At 46.3% G+C, this 21,504-nt stretch overlaps 1 protein-coding gene across 2 annotated transcripts in view; it reads left to right on the top strand.

Moving 5' to 3' along the window:
• Positions 1–4,316: 4,316 nt before the first annotated feature.
• The window catches only part of c2cd2l (c2cd2 like), a 97,824-nt gene continuing 80,636 nt past the window's right edge, over positions 4,317–21,504 (top strand). The window contains exon 1 of one of the 2 annotated variants that reach the window (XM_067970942.1): positions 4,317–5,367. In XM_067970942.1, the coding sequence (XP_067827043.1) occupies positions 5,008–5,367 (360 nt within the window). In that variant the 5' untranslated portion in view covers positions 4,317–5,007. The remainder of the gene's footprint in view (positions 5,368–21,504) is intronic. The other variant, XM_067970943.1, reaches the window with a different exon arrangement.

Genomic DNA, 21,504 nt, shown 5'->3' with positions numbered 1-21,504 from the left:
AGGATTGGACAAAGTCAGCATGGGTTTATGAAAGGGAAATCATGCTTAACAAATCTACTGGAGGTTTTTGAGGAGATAACTAGTAGAATAGATAGGGGAGAACCAGTGGATGTGGATTACTTGGATTTTCAGAAGGCTTTTGATAAGGTCCCACACAAGAGGTTAGTGTGCAAAATTAAAGTACATGGGATTGGGGGGAAATATTGGCATGGATTGAGACAGGAAACAGAGAGTAGGAATAAACGGGTCTTTTTCTGGATGGCAGGTAGTGACTAGTGGGGTACCACAGGGATCAGTGCTTGGGCCCCAGCTATTCACAATATATATCAATGATTTGGATGAAGGAACTGAATGTAACATTTCCAAGTTTGCAGACGACACAAAGCTGGGGTGGAATGTGAGCTGTGAGGAGGATGCAAAGAGGCTCCAATGTGATTTGGACAAGTTGGGTGAGTGGGCAAGAACATGGCAGATGCAGTATAACGTGGATAAATGTGAGGTTATCCACTTTGGTTGTAAAAACAGAAAGACAGATTATTATCTGAATGGTGATAGATTGGGAAAAGGGGAGGTGCAACGAGACCTGGGTGTCCTTGTACACCAGTCACTGAAAGCAAGCATTCAGGTGCAGCAAGCAGTTAGGAAGGCGAATGGTATGTTGGCATTCATTGCAAGAGGATTTGAGTACAGGAACAGGGATATCTTACTGCAGTTGTACAGGGCCTTGGTGAGACCACATCTGGAGTATTGTGTGCAGTTTTGGTCTCCTTATCTGAGGAAGGATGTCCTTGCCATGGAGGGAGTGCAACGAAGGTTTACCAGACTGATTCCTGGGATGGCAGGACTGACGTATGAGGAGAGATTGGGTTGACTAGGCCTCTATTCACTAGAGTTTAGAAGAATGAGAGGTGATCTCATCGAAACATATAAAATTCTAACAGGACTAGACAGACTAGATGCAGGGAGGATGTTCCCGATGGCTGAGGAGTCCATAACCAGGGGTCGCAGTCTCAGGATACGGGGTATGCCATTTAGAACCGAGATGAGGAGAAAATTCTTCACTCAGAGGGCGGTGAACCTGTGGAATTCTCTACCACAGAAGGCAGTGGAGGCTAAGTCATTAAATATATTCAAGAAGGAGATAGATATATTTCTTAATGCTAAAGGGATCAAGGGATATGGGGAAAAAGCGGGAACAGGGTACTGAGTTAGACGATCAGCCATGATCATTTTGAATGGCAGAGCAGGCCCGAAGGGCCGAATGGCCTAGTCTTGCTCCTATTTTCTATGTTTCTATGTCTGTGGCAGCTGTCAGTCAAAACTAGCCCACTGCCCTGCTCTCTCCTCATGCCCCTGTATCTTCCTCTGCTCCAAATACATGTCCATTTTTCCCTTTAAAAAATGCCAGAGTCTCTGCCTGAACCACCTCCTGTGGCAAAGCATTCGTTGCTCCAACAATCTCACCGTGTAAAGAAATTTCTCCTTGACTCTCTACTGTCTCTAATTAACACGAATGTCGTCTTACTGACAATAGTAAGTTGCCGACCTCCCTCATCACTAACTCCTAACCAGAGGAAATAATATTTCCCTATTCACTCCATCAAGACCCTTCATAATTTTAAAAACCCCTATTAAATCTCCTCTTAGCCTTGTCTGCTCCAGTGGAAATAGTTCCAGTGCCTCAATCTGTCATGCTACCTCTGACCAGTCCTTTGTTAGTTTGAACTTATGCCCCTTTGACCTACTGTCACTGCTTAGCTTGGAGTAGTGTTCCAACCTCACAAAATTGTTCATTTCAGGTGGGCATTTTTTTTTGTTCTAACAGCAGAGGCCAGTTTCAGAAATGCACAGTTTGTGTGCTCATCCTGCTGCCCTCTGCCCTCCACACCAATGCACTGTACCATGGAGTGCTGGATTTCAATTTTGCTCCCACTTTTGAGTTTCCCAATCTCTACTTGAGAAATACAGAATTAAGACCTGATAACGATTATACATTATTTGTTTTTTTTTACAACCTGAGAGGAAAATAGCACCTGGAGCCAAGAAGACAAGGGAGACTGTTGATTCTCTGTTAACCCTTGCTTGATGCATTAAACCTAGACCTCATCTGCCTCTTCAGGTGGACATAAAAGCTTTCACTATTCAAATAGTGAGGAATTCTCCTGATATCACAGCCAACATCCCTCCTCAGTCAACACCACGGAAAACAGTCCAACTGGTCATTCATCTGATTTGCCTTTCGTGGGATCTTGCTATGTGCAAACTGGCTGCCACAGTTGCCCACATAACAACCGTGACTGCACTTCAGAAGTATTTCATTGGATATAAACCACTTTGGGGCATCCTGAGGATGTGATAAAGCACAACATAAATTCAAACAGAAACAGGCTCGGCTGTGATGCCCGCCACAGTTGAGCAGTCTATTGACTGGCCAAACTCCCACGGGAACAAAGTAACAGAGGGCTGCTGGCATCTGTGGGACTTGTCCCAGCAAAGAGGCAGCACCTTGTGGAGAAAAGGGAAGAAAGTTAGAGGGGGAACAAATAAGCAAAGTAAGGCTCTTGCTCCTTCACTTGGGTGCAGGGCTGCTGATGTTAATCCAGGTGGTCTGAACAGATGGTAGCTGTGCATTCTGGTCCATCTGCAGCTTTACCCCAGTTCCCCAGGCAGCAGGCAGGACAATGGCAGACACAAAATGGAATATGTCACTCCCGAGAATGGAACGAGACAGCAGCAGCATGATCTACAACTGACAGCTCTTCGAAATTATAATGAAGCTAAATCCACAATACGTCTTTTAATTAGGTAATATCAGCCGAGTTCGCCCTCTGAAATAGATCATTCCTTTTTCCAAAAACCTGGGGCAGCACTCATCATATTTTAAACAAGGCCTCCCATCCTCCCCACGGATCCACTAGTACATCCACGACTTTCTGCTATTTTAAAAAAACACTTGTTAATTATGTCAGTACAACAAAATCAAGCTAATGTAAAAGATGTTCATCGAATTAGTCAGTGCTGGACTCCAGTCTTTAACTGTGGAACTAGCACTGATCATGTATGTTTGGGCATGACATTCAGTGTATACATTATAATGTCACATGTACCATGTATCTTTGGTTCCATCATCTCTGCCTCTTAAAAATAAACTCCAATTCCTACGGTTCTAGCACAAAACAATCCCTCCAGAGAATCTCATAATCTGTGTATATTAACAGATCATGAGTGGATGATTCCCAGATCAGTAATATTACAAAATCACCATAATAAAATGCCACATAATAAAATGGTACTGACAACCACTGCAAAATAAGAAAATCATTAGGGAAATTCTCCATTCTAACCGTGCAATTATGACTGACACCAAACCAGAAAATAAAACATTAACTATTATTGGAAGGAATGAGCAATGAGGGTGAAAGGTATTGTGAGCATCTGAGTGCAGTGTCACTTGAGAGAATTTACATTTGTAGAGCTGATTCAAAGTGTGAATTAATTACATTTAAAAATTATTATTTTATGATTGGATTGCAGCCTTGCTTGTCCTCCTGCTGATTTGCTCTCTCCCTCCCTCCTTTCTCCCTATCCCTCCCCTTCATCCTCTCTGTTCTGTTCCCGTCCCCTCCCTCCCTCCCTCCCTCCTCATTCCCACTCTCTCTCCCTTCCTCATTCCCACCCTCTCTCTCTCCCCTCCTCATTCCCACCCTCGACCCCTCTATCTCCCCCCTGTTCCTTCCCTCCCCCTCTCCTCTCCCCCCCCTCATTCCCACCCTCTCTCTCTCCCCTCCTCATTCCCACCCTCGACCCCTCTATCTCCCCCCTGTTCCTTCCCTCCCCCTCTCCTCTCCCCCCCCCTCATTCCCACCCTCTCTCTCTCCCCTCCTCATTCCCACCCTCGACCCCTCTATCTCCCCCCTGTTCCTTCCCTCCCCTCCCCTCCCTCTCTCCCCTCCCCTCTCCCTCCCCCCTCTCCCCCCTCCCCCCTCCCCTCCCCCCTCCCCTCCCCTCCCCTCTCCCCCCTCCCCTCTCCCCCCTCCCCCCTCCCCTCCCCTCTCCCCTCTCCCCTCCCCTCTCCCCCCTCCCCTCCCCTCTCCCCTCCCCTCTCCCCTCCCCTCCCCCCACCCCTCCCCACCCCTCCCCTCCCCACCCCTCCCCTCCCCCCACCCCTCCCCTCTCCCCACCCCTCCCCTCTCCCTCCTGTGTAATACCGATGCTGCGGCACTAGCTCTGCCCTCGCCCTTGCGCAGTGTGGAGCTCCGGCCCCCTTTTTTTTTGTCGTTGCTTGCGCTCTGAATGCTGGGCCGCGGATCCGCTCCTATTCCGGTTTCGGAGCTGGAGCCGGCAGGCAGTGAGAGTCGGCCGATCGCCGGCACTCTCTCTCTCTCTCTCTCTCTGCCCCCCCCCCCCCCCCCGGGTCTGGGCGCTTCTCCTTTAAATTGCAACACCAAAAAAAAAAGTATCCATCTTCTCCAGAAAGGATACAGTGAGTGCAGCCCGGGAGCCGGTGCCCGCACAGAGCGGGGATACAGTGTGACCAGCTGGGCTGCGGGAGGAAGTCACCTGCCTGAAATTGACACGCCAGCAAATTCGTAACATTTTCAGCTGCAAGTCGGAATCTCAAAGGATGAGCGGGGGGAGAGGGGAGAGGGAGAGGGGGGAATCTCCCGGCTCTTAAATGGATCGCTTCTCACCTAAGAGCGATGCAGAAACTCCAACCCGGGCAGTGAAGGGGAATCGCAAGCGGATCGAACCCAACTTGTATTTTTAATTTTTTTTTTTTGTTGCCATTTACCGCACGATATAATGTAGCGAACCAGGAGCCGAGTGTCGGTGTGTTTTGGGAGTTCTTTTTTTTGCTGGGTTGGGTAAAGAGGGGAGGGGAGGGGGGGGATATTGTTTGCACTCTTTGACTGTTGACACTCATTTTCCAACTTGGACTTGTTTCTGCAAATTGCTGGCTCGGACTGGTGATTTTCTCTGTATGTGTGTGGAAGGCGCTCAGTCACCATGGCTCTGATGCCTGTGGTTTTCAGCCTATTCGGCGGCGGCGCCTCGGCTCCAGCTATCTTTCATGACGCTGGCTGGGTCACCCTCCTGCTCCTGTTTATTGCCTCCATCGTGACCGTGTTGACTTGGCTGGTGCAGTATTCATTCGGGATTTTACGCCGATCCGCCGACCAGGACCGCCCTCCTGCCAGTTTGGGACTTTGGAGCTCCCTTTTGCAGCTGGGATGCTCCCGGGAAGATAGCGCCTCCGCGCCGGGACTCAAGCGTCTGGTCACTTCCCTCTTTTCCTTCAAGTCCTTCAGGGACAATTGGCAAAAAGCGTGGATCAAGGCGCTGAATGACCAGGCTTGTCGCAATGGGGTAGGTTACTGTATTTTGATAGCTTCAACCCTCCATCTCTCCATGGTTCTCCTGGTGGGCTCTAGTATTTGGACCATCTCTCTATGGTTCTCCTGGTGGGTTTTAGTATTTGTACCATCTCTCCATGGTTCGTTCTAGTATTTGTACCATCTCTCCATGGTTCACCTGGTGGGTTTTAGTATTTGGACCATCTCTCCATGGTTCACCTGCTGGGTTCTCGTATTTGGACCAACTCTCCATGGTTCTCCTGGTGGGTTTTAGTATTTGGACCATCTCTCCATGGTTTTCCTGGTGGGTTCTAGTATTTGGACCATCTTTCCATGGTTCTCCTGGTGGGTTCTAGTATTTGGACCATCTCTCCATGGTTCTCCTGGTGGGTTCTAGTATTTGGACCATCTCTCCATGGTTCTCCTGGTGGGTTCTAGTATTTGGACCATCTCTCCATGGTTCTCCTGGTGGGTTCTAGTATTTGGACCATCTCTCCATGGTTCTCCTGGTGGGTTTTAGTATTTGGACCATCTCTCCATGGTTCTCCTGGTGGGTTTTAGTATTTGTACCATCTCTCCATGGTTCGTTCTAGTATTTGTACCATCTCTCCATGGTTCGTTCTAGTATTTGTACCATCTCTCCATGGTTCGTTCTAGTATTTGTACCATCTCTCCATGGTTCACCTGGTGGGTTTTAGTATTTGGACCATCTCTCCATGGTTCACCTGATGGGTTCTAGTATTTGGACCATCTCTCCATGGTTCTCCTGGTGGGTTCTAGTATTTGGACCATCTCTCCATGGTTCTCCTGGTGGGTTCTAGTATTTGGACCATCTCTCCATGGTTCTCCTGGTGGGTTCTAGTATTTGGACCATTTCCCCATCAGCCACTGCTAGTTGGTTGTGGTGGGTCCAGGGTACAAGTTTGACGTGGATCTTCGGTGACCCTCGAGTTCTGTGTGTCCCTGTGTGCAGTGAAGCGCCTTGGGACGTTTTCCTGCGTTAAAGGTGCTATACAAGTGCAAGTTGTTATTATTTGAAGCTAGTAAATTTACAATTTGAGATGTAAATGTAAAATAGAATGCTGGGCATCCTTGAGTTGGGAGGTTTGCATAGTTCCCTGGTGCCAGGACTGGCAAACAAATGCAGCACGTAGTATAAAGTCTACCTGCTGGCTAATGAAGTGTGGTGAGCCATTATCATATGATGTTGGGACCTAGCTTACCAGTGTCTGTTGTAGACGGTGGCAAGACTGGCATATTTTTTCTATGTAGCATAGAGTACAAAAGCAAGGAAGTTATGCTAAACCTTTATAAAACACTGGTTAGGCCTCAGCTGGAATAGTGTGTCAATTCTGGGCACTACACTTTAGGAAAGATGTCAAGGCCTTAGAGAGGGTGCAGAAGAGATTTACTAGAATGGTATCAGGGATGAGGGACGTCAGTTATGTGGAGAGACTGGAGAAGCTGGGGTTGTTCTCCTTAGAACAGAGAAGGTTAAGAGGAGATTTGATAGAGGTGTTCAAAATTATGAATGGTTCTGATAGTCAATAAGGAGAAACTGTTTCCAGTGGCAGAAGGGTCAGTAACCAGAGGACAGAGATGTAAGGTGATTGGCAAAAGAACCAAAGGCGACATAAGGAAAGATTTTTTTTATGCAGCGAGTTGTTATGATCTGGAATGCACTGCCTGAAAGGGTGGTGGAAGCAGATTCAGTAGTAACTTTCAAAAGGGAATGAGATTAAAAACTTGAAGGGAAAAAGTTTGCAGGGCTATGGGGAAAGAGCAGGGGATTGGGACTAATTGGATAGCTCTTTCAAAGAGCTGGCACAGGTACGATGGGCCGAATGGTTTCCTTCTGTACTGTATCATACTATAATTGAATGGTGGAACAGGCTATGTGCCCTTCTCGTGTTCCTATGTTTCTATATATATTTAAATGAGCATGCTAACCAGCTAAATTAATGTAGCCACTTTAAATATACAGTTCATTGGACATTGTGATTTGGGTTATTATAAAGCAGCTTCACATCCATGCATTGTGACATTTAAAAAAACTTGTTTGTCGCTCCAGGGGTGTGATGATTTTCTGCAGAGAAACAGAAGTAAAAATTAACAACTATGAATATTCATTTAATGAGCTGATCAGCTGGATATGCTTAACACTTACTGTGTAAGTGATTTGTGAGTCACACCTTCAAAGCTTGGTGCTGTCTCTTCTGCGTCCATTGGAGACACAGGTGTGGGTTATGGAAATGTGACTAAAATGGGAACAGTAAATAGTGGGAGTGACTTGGACATCAGATTTTGTCAACTCTTCCCCCACGTGATTGAACAGATTCTCACACAGCTAATGGTAGCTTATTACTGTTATTCCTTTTGCTGGTATGAAAGACTGTCGCGGCTGGAAGTTAAACCCACCGCACCCCCCAGCTCCGCCCCAGTTCTGTGTGACAGGAAAATCATACGTGTTGCTGGCATGCATCATTCAGTGAATGGGAGCAGCAGCAGAGTGGAGGGAATGAGTTGATCATTCGTTCTGTCGGACAAGCCGATGGTGTGCCTAATGTTAAATATGTGGAGCAAACCACCCGCCCAATTGTAGGAACCAGCCCAATGAAAATCAAGCGTTTTGTATAATGGGTGTGCGATTCGCCCAATCGCGAAGATGAACATTACCCTCTAACAACAACTTGCATTTATATAGCAGCTTTTAATGTAGTAAAATGTCCCCAAGGTGCAATACTCAAGAGCGTTATCAGACAAAATTTGACACCGAACAACATGAGATATTAGGACAGGTGACCAAAAGCTTGGTCAAAGAGGTAGGTTTTAAGGGGCGTCTTAAAGGAGGAGAGAGAGGTAGAGAATCGGAGAGGATTAGGGAGGGAATTTCAGAGCTTAGGACCTAGGCAGCTGAAGACACGGCCGCCAATGGTGCAGCGATCAGGGATGCACAAGAGGCCAGAATTGGAGGAGCGCAGAGATCTCGGAGGGTTATAAGGCTGGAGGAGATATCCTATGTACAGTGAGTTTGGGCAGTTTCAACCCTGTTCCTACCAATCACAGGCCCACAACACACAAGCAGCACTAACTGGCACTTAGTTTACAAATCTCGCTCAGAGAAGACTCAGGGTGGCTGGTGAGGGAAATAAAAATGTCACAGTAGTGCAATGAGGATGCTCTGAGCTTGGAGTTAAGGCAGTTTGCTGGGATAAAGGAAACTTTACTCTGTCTCTAACCTGTGCTGTACCTGACTGGGGTCATTAATGCTATCACTGGGTGCGAGAAATGGTAATATGCTTAATTTGCCAACATTAACATCCCTCACTTTGACACCTGGGGGGCTGACCTTTGTAGAGACATTTGCTGTCATTCAACCAATACAGTAGATTTCATGCATAAAGCATGGGGATGACTGTCCCACAGTGAGCCCTCCTGTCCTACCTAGTAGGGCATTCTACCCATTATTGAGAACCAGTTGTGCTACTCGTGAATTAAAGATCCGGCACACTTATGGTAAAAAGAAGTGGAGTTAGCCCCAAGGGCTTGTGGGCAACAGGTGTTGAGGGGTAATCTCCTCTTCCCTTTACAATTTGGTAGAAGGGGCTTGCACTAGCGACTCACTGCGGGTTTAATTTCCACCACCTGCCCATGTAAACCCATGGCACCTCCTTAGACTTTTCTTGCATCAGCAGCAGATCCACACTGTTTTGCTGTTGCTCACAGTCCAATTGCCCTCCAGGGTAGTTTAGATATTGTGAGTGCTCAGGGCGTCAGTTTGGTTGATGGCCACCAGGCTGCAAAAAGACTATTTCCTTGCTGGATTTGTGTTGCAAAAAATATCTTGGCATCTCCACAACGCACTGACATTGTTGCAATTTGCAGTAAGTGTATTTTTGTAGCACAGAAGGGTTCCCTGGATGAATTGAGTGTCTCATCAGACTTGGGTTAACCAAGGGATTCAATTGCTATTCAATGATTAGCCATTATATAACCCATGAGATTGTTCTCACTGCTCCTGGGGAAATCCATTGCACGATCCTTACATGAAGCATCTACCTCTTTGATAACGCGTGAACACCCACTCTATTTGGGGCTCTGCATCAGATTAGTTTGGATTACAGGATTAGGGTTTTTGTGGGAAAGGACTGTTTAGTTGCGACCAAAGTCACAATTTGATTTCAAGACTCTGACTGCCAAGTACTTTGTCTTCGTGCAATTCACTGAGAACAAGGAAGTTCCTTTACAGAGTGACCTTAACTCTGCATTGTTGCTGGTCTGGATTCAATTAGGCTTCTAGCGCAATCTTTGGAAATTTGAGATCGTACCAGCGACGAGAACGGCAGTTAGAAACCAAAGCATTCACATCGACTAACCTTCATGGAATTTTGAGCAGCACTCTGAGGTTATGTTCTGTGTTGGGATGAGGAGGGAAAAGGCAGTGGGGAGGGGATAGAGAGAGAGAATTGGAAACATATTAGAGACACAAGCAGCTGTTTGTGACTGCCAGACAGTAAGTGGTCAAGCTTCTCCGCTCTGTTTTTTGAATTCATCAAGATTTCCCACTCTTGCTAATACAACAGTGCTGAGTGTGCCTGACACCATCTAGGAGTGAACCAGAGGTTAAAACGCCTACCACTTGGCAACTAATTGTGTTGACGGAAAGTGTGTCAATACACAACTGCTGGAAGCAAGCCTAGAGAGGTCGCACCATTGTTTTACTCTCGGAGAAAATAAGAGTCTCGATTTCAGTCAGTGGTAATCACTGCTATTACCAACCAGAGAAAAACTACGATATTTTATTGCAGTAAATGAAATAAGTTTTATTCTGTGGGCTATGAAGAGAGCAGATTTGATCACAAATTTACGTGATTATAGTGGCCTCTTTTTATCAGGAACAATGTGAATTGAATCTGAACGTTGTGTGAAAATGTTTTCCCTCAGTTAACTATATTTTATTACTATTGCATTTCTTCAGTTGACTATAGTCACACATTGTTTTCATGGTATACAGTGTATATGGCTCAGTGGGGAGGAATGAGACTTGTATGGCACTTTCTGGGTGAGCCAGGGGCTGATTCTAGTAATTTTCTAAAATTGAGAAACCTCGAAGAAGGGCCAAGACCTGTAAAGAAAGACATTGCTTGAGTTGAAAAGAGGAGAGAAGACAAAGTTAAAAGAAAGAACTAGCATTTATATAGATCCTTATCCTTCACAACAAATGATTACTTTGAAGTACAGTGACTGCTGTTATGTAGGGAAACATGGTAACCAATTTATACACAGTAAGATCCCACAAACAGCCAATGATATGAATCACTGTATATTGGTGGTGTTGGCTGAGGGAGGAATATTGGCCAGGACACCGGGAGAACTCTTCTTTGAGTAGTACCATGGGATCTTTAATGTCCATCTGAACATTAGACGGGGCCTTGGTTTGACATTGTAGCACTCCCTCAGTATTTCACTGAAGGGCTGGACAACTGAATGTGATGACGTCCTGGAGAAGGGTTTGAACCTGTAGTTACGCCTGTAGTCTGGGTGTAGTGCGGTGCGCCTGTAGTCTGGGTGTAGTGCGGTGCGCCTGTAGTCTGGGTGTACTGCTGCAGCTGACTCCTCGATTCATTTTATTGACCCCGTTGCCACAGTTTCATGATTTCCCACAGCCTGAAATATTTAATTCAGGATACAGTCGTCATTGACCGAGCGTATCGGGGAATTCAATAGCAAAAAAATGTTTACAAATAAAGTCAGGACGCTTTCAGTGTGACAACAATGGTCTCAGGCTGTTGAGAGAGAAGCTTCATCACTACCATGTAAGGAAGATGCAGCTTCAGTGGTACTGGCCACGCATTCTGTTGCTTGGCAACCTGCATCTGCAAAGTATGTGCCGGTTCGAATCAATAGTGTGGGGATGGAGAGCTGCCTTTTTGTAAAATCTGATCTCTAATCATTCTATAATTTTTTATAATGGTTACCTCTTCCACACACTGGGCGCTCCATGTTTGAGTCACTGATGAGGCTGATTCACATCCTGACTGATAATTGAACAGCAGAGAACTCCCTCAACAAACATGATAAGATTTTATTACATGGAGAGTAGTCTCACCACCATGCTGTAGAAACAGCACTGCCTGTAACTAGACAAAATCAATACGACTGACTACAGGTCGTTACAACAACAACTTGCACGTTTCGCATAGAAAAGTGTCCCAGGCACTTCAGAGCTAGAAGGAAAATGGAAGCCGAGCCAAAGAAGGACCGATTTAGGAAGGGTGAGCAAAAGCGTTTGGCTTTATGAAGGTTCGTAAAGGAGAGGGAGGTGGAGATGAGGGGGGTTTTGAGGATGGAACTGCAGAGAGTGCGGACCTAGACGGCTGAAAGTATGGGTGTGAGGCTACCATTTCACTGGCTGTGGATGTTTCTGTTGAGTTGTCAGCTGTGGTTCAGTGGGTAGCACTCTCGCCTCTGAATCAGAAAGTTGTGGGTTCAAGTCCCAATCCAGAGACTTGAGCACAAAGTCTAGACTGACACTTCAGTGCAGTACCGAGGGAGTGCTGCGCTGTCGGAAGTCCCGACTTTTGGATGAGACGGTAAACTGAGGCCCCGTCTCCTCTCGGGTGGATGTAAAAGATCCAATTGGCACTACTTGATGAAGAGCAGGGGAGTTTTCCCAGTGTCCTGGCCAATATTTATCCATCAACCAACATCACCCATTATCTCATTGCTGTTTGTGGGACCTTGCTGTGCCCAATTTGGCTGCTGCGTTTCCTACATTCCAATAGTGACTACACTTCAAAAATACTTCATTGGCTGTAAAGAGCTTTGGGACGTCCTGAGATTGTGAAGAGCGCTGTATAAATGCAAGGCTTTCCTTTTTCCTCAGCAGTCAATAAACAGAAGCAGCGTTCTACGTGTCTGCAGGTTTATTGCAGCCAACAAGCTAAGACCAGGACCTGCTGGCTGTGACATGCCGTCCCCAGACCAGAGTTCCATTCACTGAGTGGCCTGAATCTGATGGGCACTGAGGAGCAGCAAGAATTAAGCTGTGCGCATACTCGCTGCAAACAATGTGCACAGCGCTGCTCCCCCAGCTACGAGTTTTTAATATTAGGAGATGATGATGAGAGCATCAGTTTACTCACATTAAATAATTCTGTTCAGTGCTTCAAGAATTACATTGAATGTACAGCACAGAAACAGGCCATTCGGCCTGACTGGTCTATGCCGGTGATTATGCTCCACTCAAGCCTCCTCCCACCCTACTTCATCTCACCCTATCAGCATATCCTTCTATGCCTTTCTCCCTCATGTGTTTATCTAGCTTCCCCTTAAATGCATCTATGATATTTGCCTCAACTACTCCTTGTGGTAGCAAGTTCCACATTCTCACCACTCTCTGGGTAAAGAAGTTTCTCCTGAATTCTTTATTGGATTTATTAGTGACTATCTTATATTTATGGCCCCTACTTTTGGACTCCCCACAAGTGGAAACATCTCTATGTTTACCCTATCAAACCCCTTCACAATTGTAAAGACCTCTATTAGGTCACCCCTCAGCTTTCTCTTTTCTGGAGGTCCAGTGACTCGCCTGGGCACTGTTTAAAATGTGGTTTGAGACAGTTTCTTGGAGGGGAAGGTATCTCACTGCTTATCTTTAGTACGGTTGGGTGTCAGATTGGGATGTGCCGGTTGAGTTAACCAACATTAATGAGAAACATTATCTGGTCATTTATCACTTTGCTGTTTGTGGGAGCTTGCTGTGCGCAAATTGGCTGCCGCATTACAACAGTGACTACACTTTCAAAAGTAATTCATTGGCTGTGAAGCGCTTTGGTAGGTCCTGAAGTCATGAAAGGCGCTATATAAATACAAGTTCCTTCTTTGAGTTATTGATATCAAAGTGCTCAATCTGCATTGATGCAAAATTGCGCCATAACTGCATCCAGATAAACTGAAAACTGTGTTGGTCTTAGGCGGTAGTGTGAAATGGGCTCGTAGTGAATCGGCAGCCCCTGTTACACCCCACCCAATATTCTTTTTCCATTGAAGTCCATCGCAGCTATGGACGAAGACCAAATTCACCCCCTGGGAGTCTTTGGCCCAACAGTGCTAATACAGAAGAGGCAGAACAAGTCAGTGCCAAGTAATGAAAGGAGTCCCCCTTCCTGAGGGCAGTTGCTTATGTTGGGGCTACAGTTTCAGGGTCCCAACCACCGTCAATAATAATCCGAAATATACTACCATTTTTATGCTGATCTGCGGAGTATTGATTCGAACCTGCGCATATTTCTCAACAGTCCGAGACCAGTTTTGTCACACTAAAAGTGCTTCCGACTTTATTTGTAAACAGATTTTGCTTGAATTCTCAGATGTGCTCGTCAATTCTTGCTCTGTTATGATTGTAGCCCGAATGAAATGTTCCAGCTCTCAATTCACCAGTGTGAAACAAAAGTGTAACTTGCTCATGGCTGCGTCACTTATTCTGTCTCAACACTGTGGACCTCTTCGCCTCCATCAGTCTCCCCTTCCTTCTCCGTTCTATAACCCAAGCTTGGCAACAGCCAAAAACTTCTTCCTGATTTACCTCATTTTCCCTCCTACTCTTGGTGGAGTCCCTGCACTTTGAACCCTCTTAAAAAGAAACCTTGAAGCTATTTTCCATTTCACACTGGAGAGTGCAAACCAGTACCGGGCGGTTGTGGGTAACAAACCCTCTGCAACCTCACAACAGGAAATTGAAATGGTATCTGAGGCTCAAAGATAACAGGATGTTAAAGGCTGCACTTACACCACCTCCTTTGCTCCTATGTGAAGTGATTTTGGGTGCGTATCGGCATGAAAGTGGCAGTATAATTCAGAACACTGGTGAGGGTGGCTGGGACCAGGAACCGTACCCCAACGTGAGCGACTGCCCTCGGGTAGGGGGAAAACTGAACAAAAAGCTAAGAGAAAAAATAACGCAGTGTGATTGCATATCTGATTCTGTTGGGTGCAGCACAGAGAGATTACATCTACATTGTGTGCTGCTACTGTCACACAGTACAGGGGTTAAATTGATGTCGGGTGATGTCCCAGCTCTTTATGGCCGCCTCCCATAGCTTGGGAATCTGGTCCTGAGGTATATTGTCCACTGCCCACTTCAGGATTTTGATGGGTATAAGAACTTCTTCACCTCTCCTCCTTTAAGACCCTTCTTAAAATCTATCTCTTTGACCAAGCTTTTAGTCACTCCTCCGACAGTGACTCCTCCTTTGGCTCAGTGTCAGTTATTGTCAGATTACACTCCCGTGAAGCACCTTGGGACATTTTTCTACATTAAGGGCGCTATATAAATGCAAGTTGTTGTGCGATTGATGCGTGACATGCTTGTGGCTCCAATCATATGTCTGGCAGAGTATCGCAAGTCCCTGGTTCTTTAATCTGCAGTTTGAAGTGCTCCTTAAGCATTTCTAAACCTTTGACCCTGGGTGATAGTGAAAGGGAGGGCGTGTCAGAATAAAGATGCCTGGCACTCAGAAATTCTTAGAATGACCTCTGAGGGTCAAGTGTTAACTTTCTGTTATGTCAAAATCAATAAAAGCAAGTCACAGATCTTGAAAAAAGTTTAGGAAAAATAGCTGAATCGACCTCTATTCCCCGTATCAGGTTACGGTAGATCTCTCCCTGCATCCCCTCTTTTTTTTCCCCCACCCTTACAAATAAGCTCTCAATTCACCACAAAATTCATACCCAACCACAGCATAGGCAGTGTAGTGAGGCCGGCAATTCACATCTCAACACACTGTGTTAGTACATTTTGTCACGAGGATTATGACCCTGGTTGAGTTTTGTATTCAGAGCACTACCCTCTACAGTTTCAGTTTGGAGAGAAGTGAGACATTCCATTGATCGGATGACATTCTGCGATCTTCAAGTTATATCAATAATGTCAATAAAGATAGACCTTAAATTTGTATAGGGTCTTTGACCTCAGGTGTCTCCCAAAGTGCTTTACGCCCAATGAAATACCTTTTGAAGTGTAGTCACTGTTGCAATGTAGAGAAATGTGGCAGCCAATTTGCGCACAGCAAGCTCCCACAAACAACGATGAGATACCTGACCAGATCATCTGTTTTTAGTGATGGTGAAGAAGCTGGTACACACCAGGAACTTGGGTGAGATATTTACCCAACAGCCAACCCATCCAAATGATCTGTCGGGTATATGAGTAAATGCAGAAACAGACAGGCTCCCCATCCCATATCCACGAACCTGCTCCACACTGTGAGCAACTACCCTAGTGATACTGTGCAGAAAATGTCTCCGTGTCAGTGTAGCTCAATGGTACCACTCTTGCATCTGGGTGATAAGGTTGTGGGTTCAAGTCCCACTCCAGAGACTCAAGTACAAAATCTAGGCCGACACTTCAGTACAGTACTGAGGGAGCACTGCGCTGTCGTCTTTCAGATGAGACGTTTAACCGAGGCCCTGTCTGCTCTCGGATGGATGTAAAAGATCCCATGACACTATTTGAAGAAGAGTAGGAGAGTTCTCCCTGGTGTCCTGGCCAATATCTGTCACTCAACCAACATTCACTAAAACAGATTATCTGGTCATTATCACATTGCTGTTTGTGGGACATTACAACAGTGACTATACTTCATTGGCTGTAAAGCGCTTTGGTATTTCCTGAGGTTGTGAAAGGTGCTGCGTAAATGCAAGTCTTTCTTTTACCTGCTCCTGTTCCCCGAGACCATGTACTGGCATCTTGAACTCCCTGGTATTATGTGGAGAATACTGTATGACAGTGAGTGACACAGCAGAACTCAATCAATGAGCCTCGCGGGAGATTACTGTCATTTCCCTGATATTTTTGGACTGTGGTTGCGTCTCTGTACGTTTCCTACTGTCCCTGTTACTGTGTCGTGTTGTGGAAGCTGACAGCTGCATTATGAGTTGAAAGCAGTAAGGACGCACGATTGACCGGTTGTTTTGATGCAACTATCAAGAAGTACAGCCCATGGAGAGTCGAAAAGGAATCATTAGGCTTTGTTAAACTGAACTTCCAGGAGAATTAAGAGTGTCAGTGGGATTTTGCTAAAGTACAACAGTGGATGCGTGAAATGTATGTGAAGATCTAGATATCTGTCCTTTACAATGTGAGTTGAGTCTGGAGAGAGTGCTTTGAGCTGTATTACACTAGGGGGAAGTACCGGCAGTTAGCAACTTGAGGCGATAAATTGACGGGATTACTAAAACACAACATTTAAACGCATTAGTGTTTTTGTGATTTTTTATTTTTGTCTGGTCCTGTAGTGCACTGCTACCATTAGCAAATAATCCTAGTGACAACACTGACTCTGTCACTTTAAAGAGAAAAGTTGATACTTAACCTAAATACCATGGGCTGCCTCAGTCATCTGTGAACGATGATTGTGCGATTGGAATTTCACGGACTTTTTTGGTGGCATTATTACATCACGGCCCCAACTGGGAGGCCTAAGGCCAGCCCGAAATTGGGCCTCGGGCCTGCTGTGCCTCCACAGGCAGCTGGCGCATTTTACATTGTCCAATATCGGGCTGCTTGTCTCGCTGGCAAGTCCCCGGAGAAAGGTTGGAGTGATAACGGAGGGGATCAGGGGGGAGGGCGATCGTGCGGACCATGGGGTCAGGTGGGGGAGCACTCCTGCTCTGCCTGGCTCCACAGAAACGTTCCCTTTTCATTTAAATGTAACTTTGGTTGGCGGCTGCTGTTTGGGTGACAGTGCCTGCTGAAGAATCCTGAGCAGAGCATTCTGGCCACCAAACCCAATGTAAAAGCAGCTGATGAGGCCTGAATCTTTCCTACAACAAACCGCAGTGCATTCCAGATCATCATAACTCACTGTGTAAGAAGATTTCTCCTCATCTCTCCCCCTCTCCCGACCGATTCATTTGCCAATTATCTTAAACCTGTGACCTCTGGTTACCGACCCTTGGCAGTGGAAACAGTTTCTCTCTAGGTACTCTGATCAAAACCCCTCACTTGTAGGCTACTTCTGGATGGATGGGCTGAATGGCCCTTCTCAGTCGTGTCTTCTCAGCTTGTGAATACATCTATAAGGATGGAGTGCTGAAGCAGTTATATCAGGAATGTGTTGTATGTCAGTCAGAGGCGCCCAAACTATCCCAGCTCTAAGGAACATAGGTACAGGGGTAAGCCATTAACCCCTACAGCCTATTCTGCCATTCAATGAGATGATGGCTGATCTGCAACCTAACTCCATAAACCTGCCTTAGCCCCATATCCCTTAATACCTTTTGGTTAACAAAAATCTATCAATCTCAGATTTAAAATTAACAATTGAGCTAGCATCAATTGCCGTTGGCGGTAGAGAGTTCCATACTTCTATCACCCTTTGTATATAGAAATGTTTCCCAACTTCACTCCTGAAAGTCCTGGCTCTAATTTTTAGGCTATGTCCCCTAGTCCTAGACTCCCCAACCAGCGGAAATAGTTTCCCCTTAATAGCTTAAAAACTTCAATCAAATCACCCCTTAGTCTTCTAAATTCTAGGGAATACAAGCCTAGTTTATGTGATCTCACCTTGTAATTTAACCCTTTAAGTCCAGATATCATTCTAGTAAATCTACACTGCACTCCCTCCAAGGCCAGTATATCCTTCCGAAGGTGCGGTGCCCAGAACTGACCGCAGTACTCAGGTGTGGTCTAACCAGGGGTTTGTATAGCTGTAGCATAACTTCTACCCCCTTGTACTCTAGTCCTCTCGATATAAAGGCCAGCATTCCATTAGCCTTCTTGATTATTTTCTGTACCGTCCATGACATTTTAATGATCTGTGTACATGGACCCCTAAGCCTCTTTAGACCTCCACTGTTTCGAGCTTTTTACCATTTAGAAAGTACACTGATCGACCCTTATTAGGTCCAAAGTGGATTATCCCATAATTAATACTGAACACACCATGACAGGGCGAAAACAGTCTCGGTAATTATTTGATTAGGCCTCTGAAGCACCTTGGGACGTTTTTCTACGTTAAAGACGCAATATAAATGCAAGTTGTTGTTGGCACGGGATACCTGAGTTGCTGTAGTTAGGGTTGCCAAACCTCCAGGATTGTCCTGGAGCCTCTAGGAATTAAAGATTAATCTCCTGGACACTGCTATGAACACGGGAGAAAAATCATAGAAGGTGTTAAAAAAAAAAAATTGTGTTTTTCATTTATTATTTATAAAAATATTGGTGATGTGGAAAAAAGGCTGATTGACCGGGAGGGGCGGTTGGAGGTGGGAGGTCATGTGACGAAACCTCCAGGAATATGTCCAACCAGAGTTGGCGACCCTAACTGTAGTGCCACTGTTGAGTGAGGTCGTCGCTAGGCTGGTGTTGCTATGCAGTTTCTTTCACTATTGGTCTGTGGACGGTGACACTAAAATCCCCTCTGTGGTAGGACCGCAAAGTCTAAACAGTGATGCAAGAAGCCAGTGTAAGCGATGACCTCTCCACTGTCTCTGATTAGTCACACTGCCTGTCCAAGATGAGCAAAAATTCCCTCCAAATAAATATTGGGAAGATTGAAGCCATTGTCTTCAGTCCCCGATGCAAACTCCGTTCCCTAGCCACCGACTCCCTCCCTCTCCCTGGCCACTATCTGAGGCTGAACCAGACCGTTTGCAACCTTGGCGTCCTATTTGACCTTGGGATAAGCTTCCGACCACATATCCGCTCCATCACCAAGTCCGCCTACTTCCCCCTCCGTAACGTTGCCCGTCTCCGCCCCTGACTCAGCTCATCTGCTGCTGAAACCCTCATCCGTGTCTTTGTTACCTCTAGACTCGACTATTCCAATGTTCTCCTGGCTGGCCTCCCATTTTCCGCCCTCCGTAAACTGGAGCTCATCCAAAACTCTGCTGCCCACATCCTAACTCGCACCAAGTCCCGTTCTCCCATCACCCCTGTGCTCACTGACCTACATTGGCTCCCGGTCTGGGAACGCCTCGATTTTAAAATTCTCATCCTTGTTTTCAAATCCCTCCATAGCCTCACTCCTGCCTGTCTCTGTAACCTCCTCCAACTCTTGCCTCTTGCGCATCCCCGATTTTAATCACTCCACCACTGGCGGCCGTGCCTTCAGCTGCCTAGGCCCTCAACTCTGGAATTCCCTCCCTAAACCTCTCCGCCTCTCTACCTCCCTGTCCTTTAAGATGCTCCTTGAAACCTATCTCCTTGACCAAGCTTTTGGTCACCTGTCCTAATATCTTCTTATGTGGCTCGGTGTCAAATTTTGGTTGATAACGCTCCTGTGAAGCGTCTTGGGATGTTTTACTATGTTAAAGGCGCTATATAAATGCAAGTTGTTGTTGACCGTTACAGATGTCGTAGTTCCAATGCTCAGAAGCTCGAGCTCCACCTCTTTTTATCTCACACGTTTAACGGCCGTCAGTGAGGTGTGTCTGATCTCAAGTCTAGCAGCAGTCACCAGGCTTGGAACTGTCGTGAGCCACTGCAGAACACAAATGACTCACTTCCTCTCCTCAGCCACAATACCTGCTTTATCTGAATTAAAAGTGCCCTTGGCAGGGCTTTCAATCAATTTATTGGTCAGTTGTTTCCTGTTGTAACAGGACTACGCGAGAGGGTAGGCTTTTCATGACCACAGGCTGACAGGACACTGGTATTAGGGAGGCCACCACATGGGATGTCTTTCAGTCTCACTTTGTGTGCTTATAAAGGGGATTGTGTTTGTCTTGTTGGAAGCATGTGGACAAGGAATGAACATAAGCTTAGCAAAGGTGGGTGCAAGGTGAAAAGGGGGTGGTGTTGATCTGATTCCTACCTCCAGGTTCTTACGCTTTCGAGTGTGAAAGCAGAGTCACTTTTTATTTAAATCTCATTATTCTTGTTAAAGCTGTCGAGGGATAACTGTGTGAGAGAGCGAGGAGAGTCCCTTCTTAACCAGTTCAACACTGCACTGTGCCAACACTCCAACTTTCTGAAACTGGCCGTGCAGTCGGGGGGTGGGAGGTATTGACTGGCAGCCTGGGTGTTCTTCCCTCACCAACCACCCCCCATCCCAAACAGGGAGAGAAGGAACGGTCAAAGGGCAACTCCACATGCTGGTGTGTGTAGGCCGGAGCCTCTGGATAGCTGGCGTACATGTGGGAATGAGTTGTCCAACAATCCTGTCAAACAGGCTGGGGCTTAATAATCAGGGTGAAGCGTTTGAAGAGTTTTCTGTAAAAGGTTAATTATTAAGTGCCGTTAATCAAAGCCCGTGTAGATTGGTAGGCTGACGCTGTCTGGTTGTAAGTGGGCTAAGTGTTATTTACCTACAGCACCTTGAAGCTTTGTTTTTAAAAGTGAGCTGTGCTAAGCCAGGCCACGTTACAGCTGGTCTCACTCTTGCCACAGTCGGGGGAGGGGACAATGCCAACCAGCTGGGGCAGGGGGCCTGGGAGTTGACTCCCCGGACTTCTTCGACAGCACCTCCCAAACCCACAACCTCCCCCACCTAGAAAGACATGGGAACACCATCCCCTCCAAGTTCCCCTCCAAGTCACACACCTTCCCAACTTGGAGAACCTTCACCACACGGACTGCAGTGGTTCAAGAAGAAGGCCCACCACCACCTTCAAGGGGCAACTAGGGATGGGCAATAAATGCCAGCTTTGTCAGCGATGCCCATATCCCCAGAATGAATTATTCCCATTTTTAAAATGTCGGGAGTGTTGTACAGAGAGAGGGATATATACTGATCGTGTGCTGTTGACCTTGGAAGCACAGTACACCCCCTGCCAGTGATATACGAGAAAGAAAGTCTCGGATTGATGTAGCATCTTTATCTTGTCTCTCAGAAATGACTCAAAGTGCTTCTCCTACAGTGTCTTGCGTTGTGGAGGTAAATATAACGTAAAGCAGGTGAACTTGTGCCTCTGACAGCAGCTGGTACCCAACCTCTCGTAGGTCCTTATTGGGAGGTTAGAGGAACAGAAAATGAGATCTCCTTCTACCGGCCCTCCAGCGAGGGACTGATGGCATATGGAGGCAGTTAAAGGGAGAGTGCTACATAGAACTTGTGGCTCATCACCTGAACCAACTGCCTGAGAGCCCCAGCAATGTAAAAGTGCTTTAAGAGAGCATAAAAGCCCACATCAGATGTAAAGATAA

This window comes from Heptranchias perlo, chromosome 33 (assembly GCF_035084215.1).
Source record: "Heptranchias perlo isolate sHepPer1 chromosome 33, sHepPer1.hap1, whole genome shotgun sequence".
NCBI classification, from domain to species: domain Eukaryota; kingdom Metazoa; phylum Chordata; class Chondrichthyes; order Hexanchiformes; family Hexanchidae; genus Heptranchias; species Heptranchias perlo.
The sequence above is the reverse complement of the archived record's forward strand: the minus strand, read 5'-3'. Positions and strand labels throughout refer to the sequence as shown.